The following is a 23,418-nucleotide window of genomic DNA, read 5'->3' on the forward strand; positions in this document are numbered from 1 at the left end:
TCCAAAATCACAAAAGAATCTTACAATCTCCATTACCACAACTTCAACCCAAAAGTTCCTACTTAACGCAGGTAAAATAAACTCGTAATTTCTGACTTTCGAAATGATAAAGGACAATAAAGAGAATCTCCAAATGACTTCTTCGAGAAGAATATCAGTTTCGTGACTATTGGCGAAACTATAATGAAAGAAAGAAAAAATGACCGTCTTTCACGGATCCACGTTGAAAGAGCAATAAGAAAGCATGAGAAAAAAGACGAAGAGAAAAAGGAAAATAAAAAGAAAGAGCTTATGTCCATGCAAGGTGAGGTCGTTGCACTATGAAGCCTTCGACGAATACCTCTGACCCGAAGGTTCAACTGCGAAACCTTATTGAGCAATTCGATGAATAGCTCAGAGAAAGCTAAGGCGTAGATCTAAAGGAGGGCGAGAGAGGGAGAAACAGGAAGAAAAGCTGTGATGAAGAAGGGGGTAAGAAAGAAATGGAGAGCGTGAAAGGGTAAACGCCAGCTCGATAAACACAAGAATGATGGAATAAGCCGATAGCCGCACCCTGCTGGCACCGTGTTCCGGCAGGATACAGGATTTATGTTGCTGCAAGGGATCTATATCCTTCGACAAGCTAGATGAGTCCACCGATAATCTCCGCGATCCTTTACTCGTGCAACGTTTTGGAGCGTATTTTCGATCCCCAAAATGGCTTCCTTTCTGTGTTCGTTCTTGACATCAGATCTAGCGCAAATACAATAAATTGAATAAATGAAGATAAATGTCAGACGACTAATCTTAAATGTTCCTAAAAACGGAAGCCATGTTAATGATTCGCGATATAAGAACTTACTTCGCTTCTCTAAGGCAACGGCTAAGAAATTCCAGAACGAAGAGAGAGAGAGAAAGAGAGAGAGAGATGTGTCATCCCGTTGACGACCATAATCATTCCCTATGGGACGATTTATGAAAGTCAATGTTGACAGACTCGTAGAAGGAAGAATCGTGACTGGGCAAATGTTGGACAAAGGGTGAGAAAACAAACGCTGGACATAGACTTGATAAATAGAAGGTTAATAAAATAACTCGGTGACCGTACAACAACCACGCGGTCACGTTGTTTTGTGTCCTGTCAAGAAGCGAAATTTATATCTCTCCATGGAGCATCACGTGTCCGTTTCGTTGCGTTCGCGGACTTCATCTCGTACTCGCGTCTAGCCCAGCGAATCTCGAGCAAAAATTATTTCCGTGGCAATAAATTTTCCCGGCTGCTACGGCAAGATTTCTTTTATTAAAAAATTTCACAGGGATTCGGCGAAGGCGCGGCTCACGAGTATCTACGTTTATGGCCGACCTATGGGGGCCAGTGTCGCTCGTAAAAGTAATTTTATTTTTGCGCTGGAAACTTTCCCCGCCTCTCTCGAGTATCTTTTATCGCCTGTTTTACGCCAGTCGATCTACCTGCGTGAATGAATTTCGGGTGATTTAAATTTGTATCAGTCTCGACCTTTTTTTTACGAAAGTAAGATTCGTTCAAATTTTGGGAAGGAACGATTTTGCCATTGGGATAACAGAATTTGCTGCTAATATGATAATGATTCTTTCTAAATATTACTGGAAGTGGAATTACTGATTTTATATGTCGGGTTTACATTAGAATTAGGGTTAGGGGCGTTTAATGAATCTTCACTAGAATTAGCCATCGGTGCGGTACAACAAAGATACAGTTTATTAATACAGGTAGAGATATTACAGTGGTAACAGGTAATCGCGATGTTTAGGCACTCGCGGCACTAATGACAATGGCCTCAGCGTTGCTAGCGGGAAGCGTCGTTCGTTGAAAAAAATAGATCTCCCCTATCTTCCCGTAGTTGAGACAAAGAATGTTTGTCTGTTTGAAGGACTTTAGATAACTAAATCTTAATATTTATAACGCCCCTCAGGCTAGCTGAACATGTACTGTGGAGATGCGTCGGCATCTGGTAACCATCACACCCGAAGAATACGGTCTGCGTGTGGCGAGCCACGGGACAGAAACCGTTGGAATGATTACTGTCGCGTGCCGCTACAAATATTTCTTTTAAGGAGAGCTATAGAATTACTCCATACCCCTGTTAGGTAAAAGCGTTCGTCTCCTGACCGCGGCTACGTTCGGCGACTGGTTGTCACCTCGAGCCCAAGCTCATTATCACAAATCTCGAACAAATACAATCGGTTTGAATGGCGACAATTGTTTAATTACACCTAACGTAGAATTTAAATTACGGTGTTAAGGAATTTTCCCAAAGTTCCAAAGGGGAGGTTCCGATGTCCTTTCATCTCCGACATATATATACATATACTTATTAATATACTAACTTGTAAGTTTCGATCATTACAATTTTGTGGTAGTAAATGAGACTACAACAGTTACACTCCGTTTCAAGATTCTCAAATAATTTTGTTCTATCTCCATTTATGCATGGAGAAGCACGGAGTTTGCACAAATCTGCGAGCCGACTAGCAGCGAGTAATCGGTGAACGGCATGCAGGGTGGCCAGAACTTAAAAATTCACGCCGTGGTTCCCGAAAAAATTTGCGGTATCCAACGAGATAAATACGAGTTACCGAGCGTTCCTCCGTTTAACTCGTACGGCGAGCTTTATCTGTCCTGGAAAAATTTACGAGCGACCGCGGTCTGAATATCGCGAGGCTTCGTTAAGCTAAATCCGCCTCTTAGAACTTTACGAGGGTTCCTGCTAAAACTCCTCGGACGAAACTCTCCCTCAGCGATTTTTGCTATCGACGATCCGGCAGACATGAAAAGACGAATGCGTCTCCGCGAGGAATTTCTATAGTGGGAGAAAAGAAGATGGAGGAGATTTTGAAAATCTCTCATTAAGCCAGAAAGAGGATTCTTTGAAAGATTGGAAGTAAAACTTACTGGCGAAGTGGATCTTCTCTGGACACTTGGAAGATATTTTCTGTTTTTAAAAAAGCAAAATAAGAAATATAAATTTATGCTGAATAAAGAAGTAATTGCGTACTGGAAAATTACCTGTTGCAAAGTTCTTCAGTTATTTAAAAAATGCAGGATAGCAATGCAGCAGAAGAAACGTAAATTCAATAAACAGCAGACTTGAATGTGTATTTATATGAGAGCTGCTCCTCTATTCAGACACTCGTAAAAAGACTCGTAAAGATCTTGTAAGGATATCGAAAGGACACGTTCCCCACGTATATTCGGGCTACAATTTCCGCGATAGTCAGGAAACCAAGGATCTGATGAATCTACGCAAACCTTCAAGCTATTCAAAAGTTTGAAAATATTTCCTTACTATTCTTATAATATTTTATTATTTATTATATAGATATTTTTCTTCGATTCTTAACAGAGATTCATTCATTTGTACGTTCCTTTGGAAATACAAAAATACTTTTGCTACAGAAACACAAAAATAAAGAATCGAGTACATTTACGAATGATAAGGATTTTTGATGTACCAATAATTCTCCTAAAATTTCTATAATTAGTCTTTAGCCTGAAAATTACGTAAAAACTTTGTTTTAAAAAATACCTACTTAAGAAAAATTACATGTCCCTGTCCCTTCCAAAATCTGAATACAAAGATATTTTGTTATCGAAAGTATATTTTACACGAACCTTTGTCAGAAGATTCACAAAATGTAAATTCACTAAAATACGCATAAAAATTGACAAATGATAAATGACAATCAAAAATATCACTTTTTAAGTATACGTAAAATGAAATCAAGTACATCGATCGCACAATATCTAAATTACATAATAATCAAAAACTAAATTATGATAATTAACGATCAACCTTTCAAAATCTACAACTTAAAGCCTTCGCAATACGTTTGTCAAGCTATTAAATTCGACAGAGATATAGAAACTTCAATGCCCAGTTCGTTCATCCATCGAGGCTACCCAACGCGACCACTCAAACAAAAAAATCGCCAACCCGTTGCAAAGTTTTCAAAGAAACTTTTCCTTGCCAGTTTCGCAGTTATCATCCATTCGCGAGCACGGAAAAGAAGAAAAACACACCTACGAACGAGCGTTGCTCGCGTTTGCTAAGCAGAATCCGACGTCCTCGTGAGGATAGTCCGGCGAAAAGTTTCTAGGAAGAGTTTCACGGACGTTTGTTGCACGCTCCATGATACGCAAGAGTCACGAGAATGGAAAAATAGGTGAGCCGGAAGGGGAATGAGAAACTTATCCAAGGACTTCCAGAAATGTAGTCTTTTTCCGACCAGGGAGAGACATCGTACGTGGTTCGTGTGTGTGAGGGTGAAAGGAGGAAAAAGAGGGTAATTCTTAGCAGAAGAGAGATCGCTATTGTCGAGAAGGAGAGGAGAGACAGGGAAGCGTACACGGTGTCTTGGATCCTCTAGGTCTACATAAAGGATGTGCTCGGAACCGGGGATGCAATACTGTGATTTAATTGACTTTCACGGAGTTTATGGTGTTAGAGTTGCTTCAGGATGCTTGATTGCGAGAAGCGGACCGGGCTCTTTGTCGAAAACGTATGTTTATGGAAAACTACGCGTCGCACAGGAAAGTTCGTGTCGCCATTGTGGTTGAAGTTTTTGGAAAGAATGTGGTTTATAGTGGAATGTGTATCGTATGTATTTTTGTTCCCTTCTTTTCCTTTTTTCTTTTTTTTTTTTTTTTTTTTGAAGGTTTGACTTGCTGATTTAGAAGTTTTGTTTTAACGTACAATCTTAAAAAAAAAACTTATCCACACAATGCAGAAATAATGACGAAAATAGTGAGGAAAATAGTACAGGAAGTTTATACAGCGGAAGAAAAACATCAACATTTTGACACGACGATAACGCAATCTTACTTGTACGCGATGTAGGTGAAAGCTGGATGACGATCCTCCGAAAGAGGGTCTCCTTGTTCCTGTACCCTTATCATCCTCTCCCGAGACAAAGAGGGACGAGTCTCCTTTCCTCTCTTCTTCCCTCGACGCCTCTATCTCTTTGAAATCGAGGATTTCCACTCTTAAGTGTACGCTTGTGTAGAACCAGGTCGTAATTCTTTGATGGAGAGACCACCCTAAGCATTGCGAGATATGTGCCTCGCATTTTCAAAGAAACAGCCGTCGATGACGAGGAAATACCTGAACTCAGAAGGGGGAAGGATTTCCTCTATCGAATCTTCCATGTCATAATCGGAACCTCGTTTTTTTCTATTAACTGTGCACAACATTTACGTAATGTCGATTGTACCAGAATATAAAATATATGTACATATTAAAAATTAAATTAACTCTTATAGAGCCAAAATTAATATGTGAAAAAATATACAGAAAAAACAGGAATAATCGAAAATAATCTTGAAATATATATACATATATATTTTATAAATATTACATATAATTTATACTATATTTATATTATTTATATTATATATAATTTATATATATATTTATATAATTATGTATATAAATATTTTTATAATTATATTAGGTTGTCCGAAATGTTTCTTTCGTGTTATAAGGAAGTAATAGACGCACAATGGTTTTTGTTCTATATTAGTTTATTGAATTATGCACGAACATAATAATAGAAATAGAACGAAATGCATCACACCTAATTCAATAAAATAATATAAAAGAAAAATTGTTCATCTGTTATCACCTTATGAAACGAAAGAAACTTTTCGGACAACCTAATATACAATATTATATATTATATTGTACATAGCATAAAATGTAAAGCTACCGATAATATAACATATGATAAAAATTTTCTATTTTATAACGTTAATATTTCATCCCATGTTTTTCACATAATCTTTCAATGCTATTAAAGTGAAACTTGCAGAGTCTGAAAGAACGTATACCAAAGCTACTCTAAATCTCGATCAGAATCCTTTTAAAACATGAGCAAGCAATTCAAACTAATTGCATGATAAAATTCGTGGCAATAATCTTCCCAAAATGCCAACGAATAACCAACGAGGAGGACCTGACAAAAATAAGAACCTATGGTTCGCGGAGCTCCGTCATCAGCGAGTTTATCTCCATACAAGGGAAGTATGTCGAGAAAGTGCACGTCCAAGAAGTCGATTTATTGAGGAGTCATCGTATCGGCGGCATGTTTCTTCCGGGATGCAAATTCTCTCTCCCGGAAGGAAGAACGACGTAATTGGGAGATGAACGTGTTACCCCTTACTGTCCAAGATTGATGATCGCCGCCCGACGAAAAGACGAACGGTGGTACGTCGAGAAAACTGGAGAAAACCTGGTGCGACGAAGGACGCCTCGCCTCGCTCCACCGAGCCGCATTTTCACATCCAGCCAGAGAGAAAATTATCTAGCCGATCTGACGGCAGTCTCGTCGACTAGCTGGAAGAGTATTGCGCGTTTGAGCGCGACGTCACCTTTATTTCGCGCCAACGACTGATAATTCCCGCGTGTAAACGGCCCCCGGGAATCCGCCGGGCGAAGTATTTGCCGTTCGGCGCGGCGGCAATGCGAGAAATTGCGTGTTTGGAAGTCGTTCGATGAGAGGGAGCCGAAGGACCGCAGCGTTTCACGGTATTCCTCGGGATATTTAAATTGGGGTCGGTGCTCTTCACCGAGTAAATAGTGCGTGTCATTTTATTGAAGAACTCTTGTTAGATAAACCGAAGTAGTAGGAATTTCCAAATGAACGAGGCGATTACTTAGGAAATGGGTTTTTTCACTAATGTAGAAATGAAGATTAATGTTTGGCAAAAAACTTGTTTCATCAACTTATTCCTTTTTAAATCGAAGGTTTCGAAGAATTTTGAAAATTTTAGGAGAATTCATAATGAAAAAAATGTCATTAATAATGTTGGAACAAGGATAGGTGTCTTAGGCATTTTGATGAACGTTGATGTTGCCAATAAGTTAATAATAAATAATAGTTTATTTATAGAAATATATGTAGTAATTAGACTACTGATGTAGATACCATTTCCTTAATTGCGTTCGTGAAAAATGTGTATTTACATTGTAAAACTTAGTATTTACGCTAAATAAGTAGTGAACAACAGATATTGTGAAAATCGAGGAATTGTGGTGGTTAAAGTAATTCAATGAGAAGAAGGCGAGAAAGTGTGGAGAAGCGAATACAGTTGCTGTAAGAATTAAATGTAACTAAATAAAGCCTCTTCATTTAGAAGCTGTACCTCGGTAAATTCAATTGAGAATTATGAAAATGAAGGAACGCTAAAGTTGGTGGTCCATTATCAAAAGCCTAGGCGAATTGAGAAATATACCTTGCAATCTTAATTATCTCGGTATTCTATGTAATTACTTTCATTTAGTTCATTAACTAACAACATTTATTATTTAATTTCACTCCAGAATGGGAATGAGACAAATGAGGAATTTATTTGTAAGCTTTACCTATGCTAATTAAGGTGCAGTTCTTAAAAATACAATTCTACTTGATAAGAGAAAAGGTAGATACTAAAAATGTATAACACCGAGATGAAGGAGATCTCCTCTTCTGGCACTTACGTAGTTTGCCATTTCAGTTTCAGAATTCGTCTTCGATATCAGACCAGAGATAATTAAACGAAAACTTTGTTCATCGAGTGTCCACAGGATAACCTTGCTAACTTGAGACTGAAGCTGACCAATCTTATCTTATCTAGATGACTACGGTGATGAATAAAACAGCATGCTAACGTCAAGGAAATCATACCGACGAGTTCTTAGCTCGATTCTGTTTTTATTCTCTCTCTTGGCTCGTTCTTTGTTTTCTTTCTTTGCGTTCCTTGCATTTCACCGGCTACACTCGACCTCTCTGATCATTGGAAGCATGGAAGAGCTTTTTCCTTCGTAGCAAGCCTTCTGATCAAGGAGCAGGGTCCACGAAGGAACAGCAAAGGGGAAATAGATGGCTGAAAGGAGGGAGCAAGTCGACTCTCTCTCTTAGATCGTGGAATTATGGATTTAACAGCCTCGCAGGTTGCCTCTTTGTAAGAGCTTTAGGCAGCTTTAATTAAAATTGTCAGCAATGCCCGTAGTTTCGTTGTGATATTCGAGAATGGATGCTTCTGTGCATTGTAGGAACAATTGGGTTAGTTTGGTAGTTCTGTGAGATATGAATTCCGCAATCTTTATTAATTTACCTTTCTAATGATATTGGCTTAATTAATATTATTACATTGCTGCGTAAAAACGTTTTCTCGAAACTTCAATTCAATATAACGCATTACCTTTAAATTTAAATATCCACTCATTCAGCTAAATCTAACTCAACCAGAAAAAATCACAAATATGTCGTATAACTATCGTAAAAGTTAGAATTCTAAGATTAGCATTATTGTAATGCACGCTTCACTTTCACTCACAAACATGAAAAGCCAAAAATTAAAGGCTTGCTTGCTCCGCTGGTCGAGGGAAAAGAAGTCAGCGACACGTAGAGAGTAAGCGGAAGCGAAACCTATGGAATACGAGCACGTACACCGGAAGTGGCGTTCCGAGGACGCCGAGTCGAAACGGCGAGCAAAAGGACGGGTTTAAACAAAGGATTTTGTCTATCGTAACAAACTCGAGGCTAGGCTGGGAATTCGTGGTCGAATCGTGTACAGAAACGACCAGGTAGATTGTGGACACGCGCGTGTGTACACGCGTGTCTTGACGAGAGGCACGGAAAGGGAAACGAGGGGAGATTCCGCTTCCTTCCCCCAACGTTTGAAGATTGATGATTCGGCTGATGAGGATTGATCGCGTGGAATAATTTGAGGGCGAACTTCAGAACCCGTGGAATCGCGAGATTTTGATCGTTTCAGCGCAGATGGTCACGCCTTTCAGAGAATTATGACTATGCGTGTTTTCAAAGGGAATTTGAAATAAGATATGTATCATCCAGTAGATACCGACAATTAATCTACTTACTATTTTATTATACTTATTACTATTACTTGCTATTGTATTATAAACCGTGCCAGTACTTTTTATAGCCACTCTACAATAGAAACAAGAATAATACCGCTATTACTAAGCTAAAAAAGGAAAAATAAAAGCAGAACACATACTCTTGAATCATACCGAGAACTCGATTTTATTCAGCACGGATACGATTCCTTGTACGCGATATTTCCCCTTAAGTATCTTTCGTTGTGGGATTTTCGTGCCAAAATGCTCATGTTAACGAGATACGAGAGCTCGTCGTGCGGTAATTAAAGATGGATTGAAAATTTAAAACACCCTGTGAAACGACATAACCGTGAAAGATAATTGCTCCAAACGTTTCAAGCACATTGCTCGAGAGGCGTTGTTCGAAATTGTACCTTCCTCTTCCTTTTTGCAACATACGTACTTACCCTGAATAGCTACGGATATCTTCCCGAGGTATTTGTGCCGAGTTCCTTGCTTCCAGGAAATTGTTCGATCGTTCGATTGAACGAATCAAGCTTTTATCTATCGATATCACTTCACCGAGACGTTTTCAGATTCACGGGAGAGAGAGAGAGAGAGAGAGAGAGAGAAGAAAGGTGGAAAAGAGAAGTCGAGAGTTTTCCAGAACATTCTGTGTAAGAAATGTGGAAGAAAATAATGGCCTTGTACGAAGAATAACCTGTGGTAAATTGGAATCGAACGATCGTACCAACCAACCCGTTGGAAACCAATACTTTCGTGTATATATATTATATAAACTATAATTGGACATCGCGAGAAGTCTTCTTCGAATCTACAGCTTTGTTCTCGAATCTGACGTATCTATCCGAATGAGTATGTGAAATAATAGAAAATCTTCGCTTGAAATCTATGAAAGTGAAGCAGGAGTTCGTCGATAGGTTACGCTAAAGTTAAAATCAGTTAAAATCGGGTGGATGGTAAATCAATTGAATGAATTTTCTATTTCTCAGGTCAACCACCACTTCCACAATAAGTTGAAACAAATCATTATCCTCCGACTAATTGGGCTCTCCAAGACCTTTCTCCATATGAACCCAAAAGAAAACCTCGAATAGCGTAGGTCAGTAGATCAGGGTGAGACAGTTCTGCCTTGTCTCACCCTGTATCTATTCAGGTCGACGTTAGGCCTGGGCTAAATCAATTTGACGGGGCGGGGACACGTGTGGTGGCGAAAAAAGTGACGATGGACCCGCACGAAGAGCGGCTCGCGACACAGACGTGGTACGTGGTGTCGATTGTGGACGCGATCGCGACGATGCAGTGATTGAATAGTGACCGACGGGAGGACGATGCATCACTCCGGAGGTACCGGTTACGGGACCGGGCCCCAGGAGCGAGTGCACCAGGCGCCGCGAACTACCGCCCAACCTGACAAGTGTCCCTACGAGACCTACCAGGCGCAGATACCGGATTGCTGTGCAGCTGCAGCTGCGGTCCAGGATCCATATCCACGGCCGCCCAGCGGATATGACGGCAGGTGCTACGATGAGTGCCATCGCAGGACTCCATATCAGGAGGACACCTATCCCCAGGTACGTGATCGAAATTTTATATTTCTAACATTTTTTAGAGCTTTCCTCAAATCGTAGATCCACTGGGAAGCTAAGCTAAGATAAATTATGCTATGCCGTACTATGCTAGGTTTAAAAATATTTGCTTCAACACATATACCGCTGCACACAAATATCTGAATACTTTGGTCGATTTCTATCAATAGTGTGTGAATATTATTAAACGTATAAATTAATGATAAGTGGTCAAAATTAACAGTTAACATGGTATCTTTTTGTGGAATCAATAGATTTGTATATTCCAAAAAATCTCGATCGATATCCACCATCTCCTTTTCTCGAATCCTATCCCAGTTCCACCTCCATAGCAATATCGCATGACTTTTTAACAATTTCAATTGCTCTTCACGTCTTTCGCCCTCTACTTTCCTAACGTGTTTCAAAGTGGAAAACAATTCGAAGAATTTTTTCATTAAATAAATCTCTCGTTGCCATAGAAAATTACAAAATGTCGGCATGAAGATTCGATGAAATTATCGACACTATCGTACCCTTCTCCTCTCCTCCATTGTAGCTACGTGAATATCATGTCTCGATCCTGCAGCGCGTTAATTAAATTTAATTTCGCTTGAGGCGTATGCAGGTTTCTTTAATTGGCCCGTTAGAATTGAACGAAATCGCAGTAGCGCAACGAACCCAGGTCCTCTCGATCCCAATATTTATGATTATTGTTCGTTGAAAATTAAATTTCACGGCAGCAAACTGGGGAAAAGAATGGGTTAATTAGTGCTGAGAAGGGAAACTTTAAGCCGTTGATGATTCAGCAGGTAACTTTGTTCGATAGTCTGACGCCAGCAATATGAGCCATTTCGGGCTTAACTAATTCTAAGACCTCATGTTACGAGGAGTTCGTGCAACATTAAAGAATTACATCCGACCTCACGCAGCCGACTAGTGCCCCTGAAACGCTTCTAATTGGTACATTAATTCGAGCACCTGGAGCTAATTTTGGACGATTATTGTACCAGAGTGCTTGCAATCGTTGGAAATGTTATGTCCGGAACCTAAGTTTAAACGGCTATATTAATATTAGATGACGCAGAAATATTAGTCACGTAAATTCTATCTTAATTTCATGCCCAGTTCTTCTCTAAACATCGTAAAGTGACAGTACAACGATTTTCATAAACAATTAACGAAACCTATTCTTCAATTCCTGTTATCATTGAATCAAATTACGTGTAATTCGCGAGTGGTTCGGCTTGGAGCGGCTATTGATCCCGAAAATAACTGCATCTCTACGCAACGCATTTCGTACATTTCCATTTTTTGTTCGCGCTCTAAGCGCGGTGTGCCATCTCTCTTTCAATGAATTCTCGTTCCCTTTTGAAATTCCTAGGCATGCGCGCGACCGTGTTTCTTTGATCCCTGCTTCAGCGAGCATTACTACTCGTCTACTTCGTTGCACCTAAAATTAACGATATGCGCATATTTCTTTGAGCTGGTAAATATTAACGTGGCTGCGTTTCATGGAAACGCGTCGTTACCTTAAACTATTCTCGCTGCTACATGCTTCCCGGTTGTCCCCGTCCTCGCGCAGCTTGCATTTCAACCAAGTGACGGTTGTTAATGAACAAAAAGGTTTTGTCCTGAAATTATGACTCCCAGGAACGAATTATACAAGGTTATCTTTCCTGTTGTTCGTGGAAGATAAATATGCATGTCTACTTTTCTCTATCTAATATGGAAATTTTGTCTGAATATTTAAACTATTATACTTTACATTAACTATTTCTTCTTTGTATCTAAGCATCTTTCAGTATCGTTTATTTTAGATATTGAAAATTTGAATTCATAGGCATATGTTCTTTGTCTATAACACATTAGGTTATACATAGTTGAAGTGTGTATTGAAATTAGGAAAGAAAAGGCCACTTCTGACGTTATTCATAGTTGAGTAGTCTCGAGAGGTCAATTGATTTTGGACATAGAATAACATGGGCTATGTATATTCCTCAAATATTTTTACTTGTTTTAACCAATACACGATATATCGGGAATATCAGGCTATTGAATGTTTTATTTATAGCTGTTTGAGTACAATATATAAAATATTTTATCTGTTCGTTTGAAGTAAAATTAATAATCAAAATTAGTAATCACCATCTTCTTCTATAAAATCAATAAATAAGAAATTTTAATTATTTGCATAAATATCGCCAGTAAAATTAAAAATTTTAAACACGATTCATCGATATGTCTATTATATATAAATAGTTTCCAATATTAACTGTCACTATTTTTGAATAGTAATATTTATATAATGTGTTTGCGTGTCAATATTTCTCAAAATTGGACTAGATCTTTATTAAAACTTTCGTTTGAAACATCAAAAATGAACATTTCATTGATATATGTAAAATATATATTGAAAAAATAAGTAAATATATATAGAATGTATTTCTTGTATTAAAAGGAACGAAATCGACGACCAAGAGTGCTTACTGTGAAACAAACGCGATAATATCTCATTTTATTGGAAACAGATACTCATCTGCGGCTGTTTTGTACCTATTCTAAAATTTTCAAACGAAAGGAATCACAATCTTCCCTACTCTTTCACTTCAAGACTCAGTTGTTAGCTGAAGTGCTACCGCTACATCCAATATCAGAATATTTGTTACTATCAACAATATTCGTCGCGAACAGTCATAACGCTATTTCAATAACGATTCGAAAAAAGAGATTTCAAACGGGAGTGAAAAAAAATCGCTATTTTCCATAGCCTTCCATTTCACGACCCGATTGTTAAGTGAAGTGTATCACTACGTTCAACGGTAGAGAGATTTGTTACTGACAATAGCAATCGTTACGAACTTTACTGACATGTTTCAATTCGTGTTTCAACTTTGAGAATTCGATTGACAGCGTAGATGTTTAAATTACCTTCGAATTACTTCGATTCCTTTCATTTTATGACTTCTTCTTATAGGACTTTTCGTAGAACTTTGTATTTCTTTTCTTACAAAGTATTAGGTGAAATCAACTTAGTTGAAATTAAATGCAAGAACATTTCTTCGCAAGAAGTTGTTCAGATGAACCTTAGCGGATTTGATTCGGCTTTACAAGTACATATTGAACTTGGTCCTGCCACTAATTACGACTATCTTTTTTCTTAATCCGATTATCTATTAACTGCTAGGACGCTATAGAACACGTGTCATTAACGACGACCACCAACGCGAACTGTAATAACATTATTTCATAGATCGCCATTTACAACAATACAAAACGTCGAGGAGCAACGTGTGTTCATCAGGTGGAAAGTGGAGCTTTCGTGCAGAAATCGCGAGGTTCGCCACGGTTCGGCTGAACCTCGAATTCAGCGTCGAATCTTCCGGCGGCCATTATGGCTTTTCGGTTACCGAAAATTGATTCGACGGGCCGGCATGCATGCTTCAAGTTCGAACTTTTGCCGTACGTATATTTGGCCGGTATCGATTTGGCCCAGTTTCCCCGTTCCGCGTTTCCTCGCCATATTTTAGGAATTCAGGCAACGCGCGCTTGAGCCGAGAGAAAAGCGGTCCCGGGAAATGTTACCGTTCGAAATAAATCAACGTTTATTCTTTGGCAATAAGCCTGGGAATGCAGCCACCTGTCCCAAACTCGTCCTCTATTGCTATTCGATGCAATTTCGATGCGTAATACGCGTGTGGAACGCACCACATACACATCACCTTTCCCTATTTCTGTTTTTCTTCGTATCTCTTTCCTTTCTTTGTCTTTTCTCTTTAACCTTTACATTATCTTTCAAAACATCCATATATTTCGAGTATTAAGCGACAATTACTTACCAGTACCTGATAGTATTTTATAAATTACACATTCCAGAGATCCCACAATTAATCCTCAATTAATCTTTGAAATAATATTGCGATATTTCCTAAAGCTGATTTCACAAGCCGGTCATGCAGTTCGAATTAAAAGCTTGGAAATACATTACCATCTCTCGTGAAACAATGGACGTAACGATTCTCGATAGTTGTAACGTTACGAGATTCAACCATAGAGAGGGAATATCGATGGCGAAGAGTTGCGAGAGATCGATAATGTTTCTCTCAAGTGTTTTATTGTCAGCCCGTGTTAAAGCAGACGGTCATCGAACCGATTCCCCTTTTTTCTTCGTCGTCGTCTCTTCGCTGTTACTCTTAAAAGCTATTTTCCAAAGAGGAAACGGGCTACCTTCATCTTGGCAAATGAGAAATCGATGCGTCATTATGACGTTTAAGGGAAACGGACACGCGAAATGGAAATTATTACTTCGCACACGTGCAGAGATTATATTTTGTTTCTGTTCGTTTGATGTATATCTTATTGCGGTATAATAATTGTATCGATATCTGTATCAATAACTAGTTTTCCCCCACTATCTTTCTCTCTTTTAGTTTCAATTTTTCATCTTCAAAATGATAGCAAAACCTTCGATCATCTGACGCAAATAATGGAACATAATAATAGAATACTGAATCGATTCAGTACACATCAGATAACCATTAAACACGAGAGCAATTAATTACATTTAGCCGGTAATTATCGAAATTGCTAATTATATGTCTATCTCCTATCATAGTCTCTAACATAATTGCGATATTAATTTCAAAAATTTTCTCTTATTAAGTCACAAATGTATCGCAATTCACGTGAAAAATTTTATTAGGAACTATGTTTTATTTATTAGAAATTATTAGAAATTATGTCTCATAAAATCGAAAATCTTAGCATTATTTCTCTATATCTTTCAATAATACGTATGCGATTTTTACACTTAAATACTTTTAATACTTATCGGTAAAACTATCAAGTTTCAAGTGTAAAAATACATAAGAAACGAATAGTGTAAAATAGGATAGAAACTTTTGTCAAGAATACGTTCATCGACATCCATGGTAGACTTCCAAGAAACAAAGCCTGGCTAAAAGTTCCCTGTGGAGAATGCTGTTTCGTCGTTTACGGATTGAGACCATTTATAAATTGAAATCGATATCCACTGCCTCTCGGATGCTTTTTATCGTGAAGAATTATAGGATAGCAGATTACTCATACGGAATGAGGACTGATTAGAATTCGAATGATATAGGTCAACATAATGTGCACGATACTATCATCCGTAAGACATTTCCTAGAGGAACTTTCTTCTCGGGATCGTTGCTGAGTCGCTTTCAATAAACTTGTGAAACCGATATATCCTGATATAATATTGTAACATTGCTTGCGGCTTCACAAAAAATTTTTGAAAGGGGGGAATCTTCCTTGAGATTTGAAATTGGAATCTTCATGTTCTAAAAAATATTTATAAACAATACATATGGAAAAGAAAAGAAATATCGCAAAGCATAACACAACCACGAGTACTACATACTAAGGCAGGTATAGCATATGGTAGGCATATGAAAAGGAGAATGTTAAAAAGTGGCCATTTTTGGACCTCATTGCGACTGAAAAATTCTTGCAGATCATTGAAGAGCATCTCTCTAGGAACAAAACCGTTATTAGCATATATCCGATAGAAAAGTTGAAAAAAATGAATGCAAAGATGAAAAAATAGCAGAGGTCCAACTTACCCATTCGTTATACTTTGTCTTCATCTTTTTCGGATGAACCAATAAATCAATTACGACTTGTTACTAAAAGCCGGTATATTTTTGAGGTCATTAATGGACATATAAAAAAATCAATTCGAGTATTTCGACAGAAGTATCTAAAATAATACATCGTCTATGTTATCTCAGGATTATAAAACAGCTTGTGCCATAACATATTGTGAATGCCACATTTAAACCAGTATCTAAATCTCCTCTTGATCGCCGTATTACGAATAGAATTCTACATCATTCGAATGAAGTTAATCATTTATCTGAATTGATACACGGAGAAAACTTAAATATAAGGCGAGCACAATTTCCCCGCATAGAAGTTGCTCGATTGGAATTTCTGCAATATTGTGCAGACCGTGTCAACGAAGATAGAGACTTTGAATCCCAGATTACAATAGCGTTCGATACCCTTGACTATCAAAAGTATCAAATTGAAATATAAACGAATAATAGCATTTTGATTAAGATAAAATTGCATTCTAAGCACTTAAATAATGTCAAATATTTTATTTGCGTATTAAGTGACAAAAGTAAAACGAAGACTATGTTGTTGGTTGCCGTTCTCACGTAGCAATGATGTTGTGCTATTTCGGATTTGGACGATTACAAATACCAATTGGCATAGCAAGTATTGTTGTCTTTGGTAACGGGTTCTTTCCTTAGCGCAAATTTATCGCCATACAGTACCCGGGCACCCCTAGGGCCACAGGGGTTGGGGTTACGCCCAACCAGCGCACAAGGCACCCAGTACCTTGCTACCTGGATGAGTTAAGCCTGCCAAGGGCTGTCACTCGTCTCAGGTCGAATGGGGTGCTTTCTAAGCCCTACCGTCTCTCCAGGGTGGTTCCGGAGCAGGTGGGACGCTGCTCACCCGCCGAAGGCCATTCGGGGGAGCCAATACCTCTCGGCCCTCTTGCCAGCATCTTGGCCATCAACCACTGCCACTACGAGTCCAAACCCATAATTGGCCGAGCTGAGGTGTCCCAACTCCCTCTGGGCTTTTACTCGACCCCCGTGGTACCAACCTTAGTCATTGGTGGGATTATCGTGTGGATGTACGGCACGTCACTGCCGGCCGGCGACCTGCTAACCATGCTCGGCAGTTCCAGATGGGACTCACGTAAGCGGGGGCCTCAAGATACAAAGTACCCGGGAACTTATCCCGACGATCCCACCCTTGGCTTCATGATCGTGGGTGCGCTACTACCCAAGGCCATGTAGAGAGAGTGTAACCGTACTTAAACGCCTTACACTCCCGGCGACCTTCCCTGCAGTGTACATAGCGGACTCACATAAGCGGTACACTTGTCCCGACGGTCCTTCCAGGCTTCGGGAACGTGGGTTTGCCAGCCTCCATAGACTCATATAAGCAAGTCCTCCCTGCGGGAATTGGCATAACAGCAGAACTTCTAAAAAATTATTTCGTAGATGGAATAGTAACTGAAGAAGATGAAGATTAAGTGTAACGCATGAGTAAGTCCGACCGCTGGTAGTCTTTTTTATCTTTGCGCTCATTGTTTCCAACTTTTCCATCCTTTTCTCGGATAAACACTACTGAAATTTTTTGTTCCTAAATAGATACTCTTCAATGACCTGCAACAAATTTTTGTTCGCAAGGAGGTCCAAAAATGGACACTTTTTAACATTCTCCTTTGATCAGTGCTGATTGCGTTATCATAACGGACGCCGTCTTCTACAATTTATATAATAGATTTTCCGTTCTTTCTCGCCTGTTATATCTCTAAGAAACAAAGACCAGTGACGATCCTTCTATATTCGTCACCAGAAGGTATTCAGTAGCATTTGCACAACTTTTCGCTTAATCATCCCGTTCGTACAAATACCTTCTCTGACCTGACCTCCGTTGTCTCCGCGTTTAACCTATCAACTAGGTCGTCTTTTAGCGAGAAATTCCTTCTGGCACGGAATTAAGAACTAATGAAGACAAATTAACTTCGGTTAGGTCGCTTTTAGTCCTGGTAAATATAAATATATTGTGGAATTATAGAATGATAAAGTGATGGGGAACATTGGCAGATGTAAATTCGTTCATCTTCAGAAATTTTTAGACTTTTTACAAGATATTCAGGGATAGACTAAAAATAATACATCGGAAGACAGACTATGAGGGGAAATAGATTCAGGAATAACATTGATGATCATCATCAGACTCTGAAGAAATTAACGATCCTAGTGAAACATGGTAGAGATCATATTAAAGATTAATTTTTTAATCATTTTAAGGAATTTTATTTTCCTAAGAAAAAGCTACCTAAATGAAAGTAGAGTAAGCAAATAAATACTATGGTAGAATTGAAATGTATAGTGTACCTAAGTTGCCACAGTCGTTGAGTATTTTACGGCAAGTGTAAATATTTATCAATGTGCTCTGTATTAGAGCCATTATCGTTAATTATTCCGGAAACCACTGTCTACGCAAACAGTCCAGTATAAATCAAATACTTCTAAACTTCCTATGTTCCCAGCTCTAAAACTTTATCGAAATCTTAGCATAAATCAGCTCTTGGGTAACCCAACCAACGAACGTTAAGACCTTCATCATTAAATATTCTGCAAACCATTAATCTCTACATAGGTTGTTGCTAAACCAACACGTTCAATTTGTATTTCTTGTCTGCAGCACGAAATCAGAGCAACATTCTAAGATTATTGTACGTTTAGATAGATCAATGAAATATTTTTAATACATTTGAGATTAATTCTCAAATTAAATGTTTTCTAAGAAACAACGACAATTTTAACCCTTTGACAGTGTAATAAAATAACGAAGAATGCAGAAAAAACAGATTTAGAAGACAATTAACTCTTTACCTGTCAGGTTTCTTGTGTATACAGTACATATTATATGTATTTCGGGACTCCTCCATGTTTTCCTGTATTTTCTTTTCTTCGATCTTGCTGAAATTTTGCAATCAGCAGGAATACAAGTAAAGTAATGATCTTTTCTTTCTCTCCATTGTTTCCTTTCTTCTATTCCTATTTGATATTTAGAATCAGCAGGAACAAAGGTAAATGATAAATTCAATGATTTTTTCTTTCCACTTTTTCCTGTACTTCCTTTTCTTTGTTTCCTTCATTCTCGATTAAACTTAAAACCTCGAAAGTAGAAAAAACAAAGGTAAATAATAGTTCCAAGAGCGTTCGTTTCCCTTCCCTTCCTAGTTATTTTCTGTATTCCTCACCATTCCTTCCTTTCCTTTATATTTCTTTTCATTGTATTCTTTCCTTTATATTTCTTTCCATCCCTCCTTTCTATTTCCTTATATTTTTCCCTTACCCCTTTCATACTTCCCTTCCCTTATCTTCTTTTCCATCCCCTTTTCCTTTTGCTTCTTATCTATTGCTCATCTTTCTATCCATATATCCGTCCTTTCTTCCATCCATGTATGTATAAGATAAAATCGTAACGGAAATAAATAGAAAGTAAAATGAAACAACTTTTGATAAAAATTTCCTGCGAAAATTTAAGAATCTACATAAGGAAAACATAACTCGTAAGTAAGTCGCACGCAAAAGCTCTTTAGCATTGAAATTCTTAGGTATTGGCAACAATTTTTTATCACAAACGAAATTATGTATTAGGAAAACATAACTGACGAAGAGCTGACACGCAAAAATTTTTTAGAACTAAAATTTTCAGATCATGGTGGGAATTTTTAACCACACATGAAATTTTGCATCAGGGGAATATAGTTAAGTGACACGTAAAATTTTTCGGAACTGAAATTTTTATGTTCCGAGAAATTTTTTAACTAAAATCGTAGTTTTAAATCAGAAGAACATAACTTGAGAAGATGTAGCAGGGAAAATTGCAATTTTGTATCAGGAAAATATGGATATGATTTAGAATAGGCTTTTAATACAATTTATACAATAATTGTACATCTTTCTGAAACTCACGTTGTTGGAATATACAATAAACTTAAATCTAGCGCAGTATAAATACAAAGTATGTTTAAATGGCAAATGAATGAACAATCAATGTGACTTAAATAATTTACTGAAGTTTCGCTTGGTTGCAAAGATGGTACGATTTCTGTAATAGAAAACATGAAAACGGAGTATAGAAATATTATCAATATTATACTCCACGAATGTAATTGCACATATACAGGGTGGTTGGTAACTGGTGGTACAAGCGGAAAGGGGGTGATTCTACGCGAAAAAAGAAGTCGAAAATATAGAATAAAAATTTTTTTTAAATTTTTTTTTTTAATTTTTTCATCGAGACAACGATCTACAGTTAGATCCGTTATAACGTACCGCACGCGTACCGAGCGAAAATTCAAAGTCGATTTTCTCGAAAACAAAGCCTCAAACGAAAAATTTTTATTCTATATTTTCGACTTCTTTTTTCGCGTAGAATCACCCCCTTTCCGCTTGTACCACCAGTTACCAACCACCCTGTATAAAGGTTATGTAAACCATACCACGCAATAAAGAATAAATTTGTAATGTTAATTTATCAATGATAATAGTTATCTGTTATATAAAATTATTAATAAATTAGTTTTATTACAACAACTAGTGTCTTTAAATTTGTATTTAAAAAAAATAGAAGTTTAATTAATAACAATATTTAACTTTGACATTTTTAAGGTAATAGTGAATATAAATTAATAATATCCGTTTGTAATAATAAAAATTAGGTTTACCATTACTTTCATTGACAAAATGAAATACAACCATTTATGATTAATGGAACAAAAATTAAAAATTAATACAAAAAGATTTCTTAAAGAGTAAAGACAACAAAGACCTTTTAAACAGCATTTAAATGATTCACTCACCTCAGAATATCTGAAAAGCATCTAAAAACTATCTCCAGAGTCATCAATCTCCACCGAAGACTTGAAGGAAATGTGTGCGAAATTCCATGACTTTTCTCGATTATATCCACCACCAGTTTTTTAAATTTCTCATAGCAATTATTTGACGCCAGACATAATACTGAAAATTAGTAAATTCTTCTTTCTAAACAAGCAAAGAAATTGATAAAAAATTCTTTCACGTGTTATGTCTACTACTAAAATTCACGAAATGAGAGGAATATATAATCGGATATTTGTTGTATGATTTATTCATTGCCATTTAATTCGAGAAAAACGATTTTTTTGTTGCGCCACTTTGGGGCAAAATATATTTTCCATAGAAAAAAATTTCATTTCAGTCTTCTAATTTATCCCCCACGTTGTATCGCCAAAAATTCCGTGTGATTTTTAATATCCATTGACTTTATTTTATTCACATTGAAATTTAACGTTAAAATCTCGTGTCTTTGTTATCCTCACGAATTTCATACGGTTTACATTCAATATGCAATTATGAATATATATACATATATAATCTATGTCTTTAATTTTGTTCCTAAAAACATAGATTACTACGAACATCCGTAGTTCTAAATAATGAAAATTTAATTAGTGCGAAACGTATTGAACAGTCGAACTCTCCACTCGAATATCCCATCCTCCGTTTCCTTCGAAACTTCTATCGAAATCCCACCACGCATTACCTCGCCTCACCTTCTTCAATAATGCAGCAGGTGAACGCAGCTTATCGCAAAACCTTCTCCGTGTCGCAGGATGTACCTCCGAGCTTCCATCGACCCCAGTCCAGACTGGGATACGAGGAACGTCCCCAATCTCGCGTGGGATATACCTCGGATTCCAGGTGCGCTAGCGGACTCGGGTACGATGACACGGGAGGTGGCTACCTGGACCAGAGCGATCCAAGGATGTATTGCACTAGCGGTTACTGCATGGGTGACACCATGATGGCCGCGAGCAGAGGCGTCTGCGGCGAAGAGGTTGAACTAGACATGCGGAGGCACATCCAGGCATGTGCCTGCACCTGCAACCACATGGGCTACGGGAACTACATGGACTATCAGGTAAATTATCCTTTTAATCGATTCGTCTTTATTGGCGATTATATGCGACTATGTTCGAGTGAATGGGATCGTTTTTGCTAACGTTACCGTATTGCGACAGCGATGATTGCTGCTTTAGAATATCGTTTGGAAAATCAAAATTGGGATAAATGTAAAGACCGCGACTAGTGTAACGTACAAAAAATATTTACACTGTAAAGAATTTGATCAATACTTAGTTCGATATAAAAAGTCGACATTTATCCTAGACACTCGCATAACGTTACTCTTATTAGCACAGTAATTTGAACGTCATGTCACAGGCATCGACGTATGTATTCAAACATTTCACCTTCCTGTGTGCACCATATTCATCAGAAGGATTATTCCTAGCGGAACGGGTGGGTTCACGGTGCTAAATGAAATTTAGCGTTCACGCCTTTGTTTTGGGGCCGGATTATCGGTCGTCGGGAATTAAATTGTTTCTGTGGTCGCATTCGTGCAAAAGTAGCGTGTTAAACGCGAGAAAGTTAAAACGAATGAAATATATTGCTGGAAGTAAGATCCCTCTTCGAGGGTTTTCGACGTTAATAGCATTTGCCTGGATATATCAAACTCGATTTCAAAATTCTGCCAGCTGGCAATTACAAGGATTGACCAGCCGAGTAATAAATTCGAACGATGAAGCAGGGGACATGCTTGGTTACAAACTACAATAATTTCGTTTCGATGATGTTTAATGATGGTCAATGTCTGTTTAATGTTTGTGATGAAGTCGAAGACTGTAGGGTTTACTATGTCCAATTGCGAAAAGATGATATTGTACATTGTATTAAAAAAGAAAATTGTAGAAGTATAAACAACTCACGAACAAAGCTATTTTTTCTAACAAACGAGCTAATGCACGGAGCGCTGAACGAGTTTCAAATTCAAATGCTAAAATCACTTCCTCCTCCTGGCAACCTGCTTCCTACTAAAATACGACCTACGCCCACATTTCGATCAGGATTTCGAGTAAGTACGACGAAAGTTCAGCAGCGACGCCCCATTTATGCCTCGGAACAGCCACTTTTTGATTGCTTTCCCATCTGTCGAAAGTAAACGTTTTAACGTTAATGGCACCGGCCGATCTGGTTCTCTTGCACGAGAAAAGCTGAACGCGGCGTGTTCGTCGGGGCCTGCTTCGACAAACGACGATAGTGTCCAACTTTCAACTTTCAACGTGTCCGAACTTCATCGAACGAATGGCTTTTAAGTCCTTGACTCTGAAACTGGATCCTGAAGAAACTCTGCCGTACGCTTTACCAGAAGACTGAGTTTCAACCCTGTCGTATACTTCATCAGAAGGACACGCGAACCTCGACGTCGCGCCATCGTGTCTGTACGCTTCAGAAAAAGTAATGATGATTCTAAGTATTTATTATAATTTGTCTTTTTATGTCGAAATCATAATCGAA

General features: G+C 38.0%; 1 protein-coding gene across 2 annotated transcripts in view; it reads left to right on the top strand.

Moving 5' to 3' along the window:
* LOC138187003 (dipeptidase 1) overlaps window positions 1-23,418 on the top strand; it is a 144,112-nt gene that overhangs the window by 22,143 nt on the left and 98,551 nt on the right. The window contains exons 2-3 of one of the 2 annotated variants that reach the window (XM_069127415.1): window positions 9,854-10,435; window positions 21,674-21,982. In XM_069127415.1, coding sequence (XP_068983516.1) covers window positions 10,193-10,435; window positions 21,674-21,982 — 552 coding nt within the window. In that variant the 5' untranslated portion in view covers window positions 9,854-10,192. The remainder of the gene's footprint in view (window positions 1-9,853; window positions 10,436-21,673; window positions 21,983-23,418) is intronic. The other variant, XM_069127416.1, reaches the window with a different exon arrangement.

Source organism: Bombus flavifrons, chromosome 14, assembly GCF_040668555.2.
Source record: "Bombus flavifrons isolate JBK064 chromosome 14, iyBomFlav1_principal, whole genome shotgun sequence".
In the NCBI taxonomy this organism is placed as follows: domain Eukaryota; kingdom Metazoa; phylum Arthropoda; class Insecta; order Hymenoptera; family Apidae; genus Bombus; species Bombus flavifrons.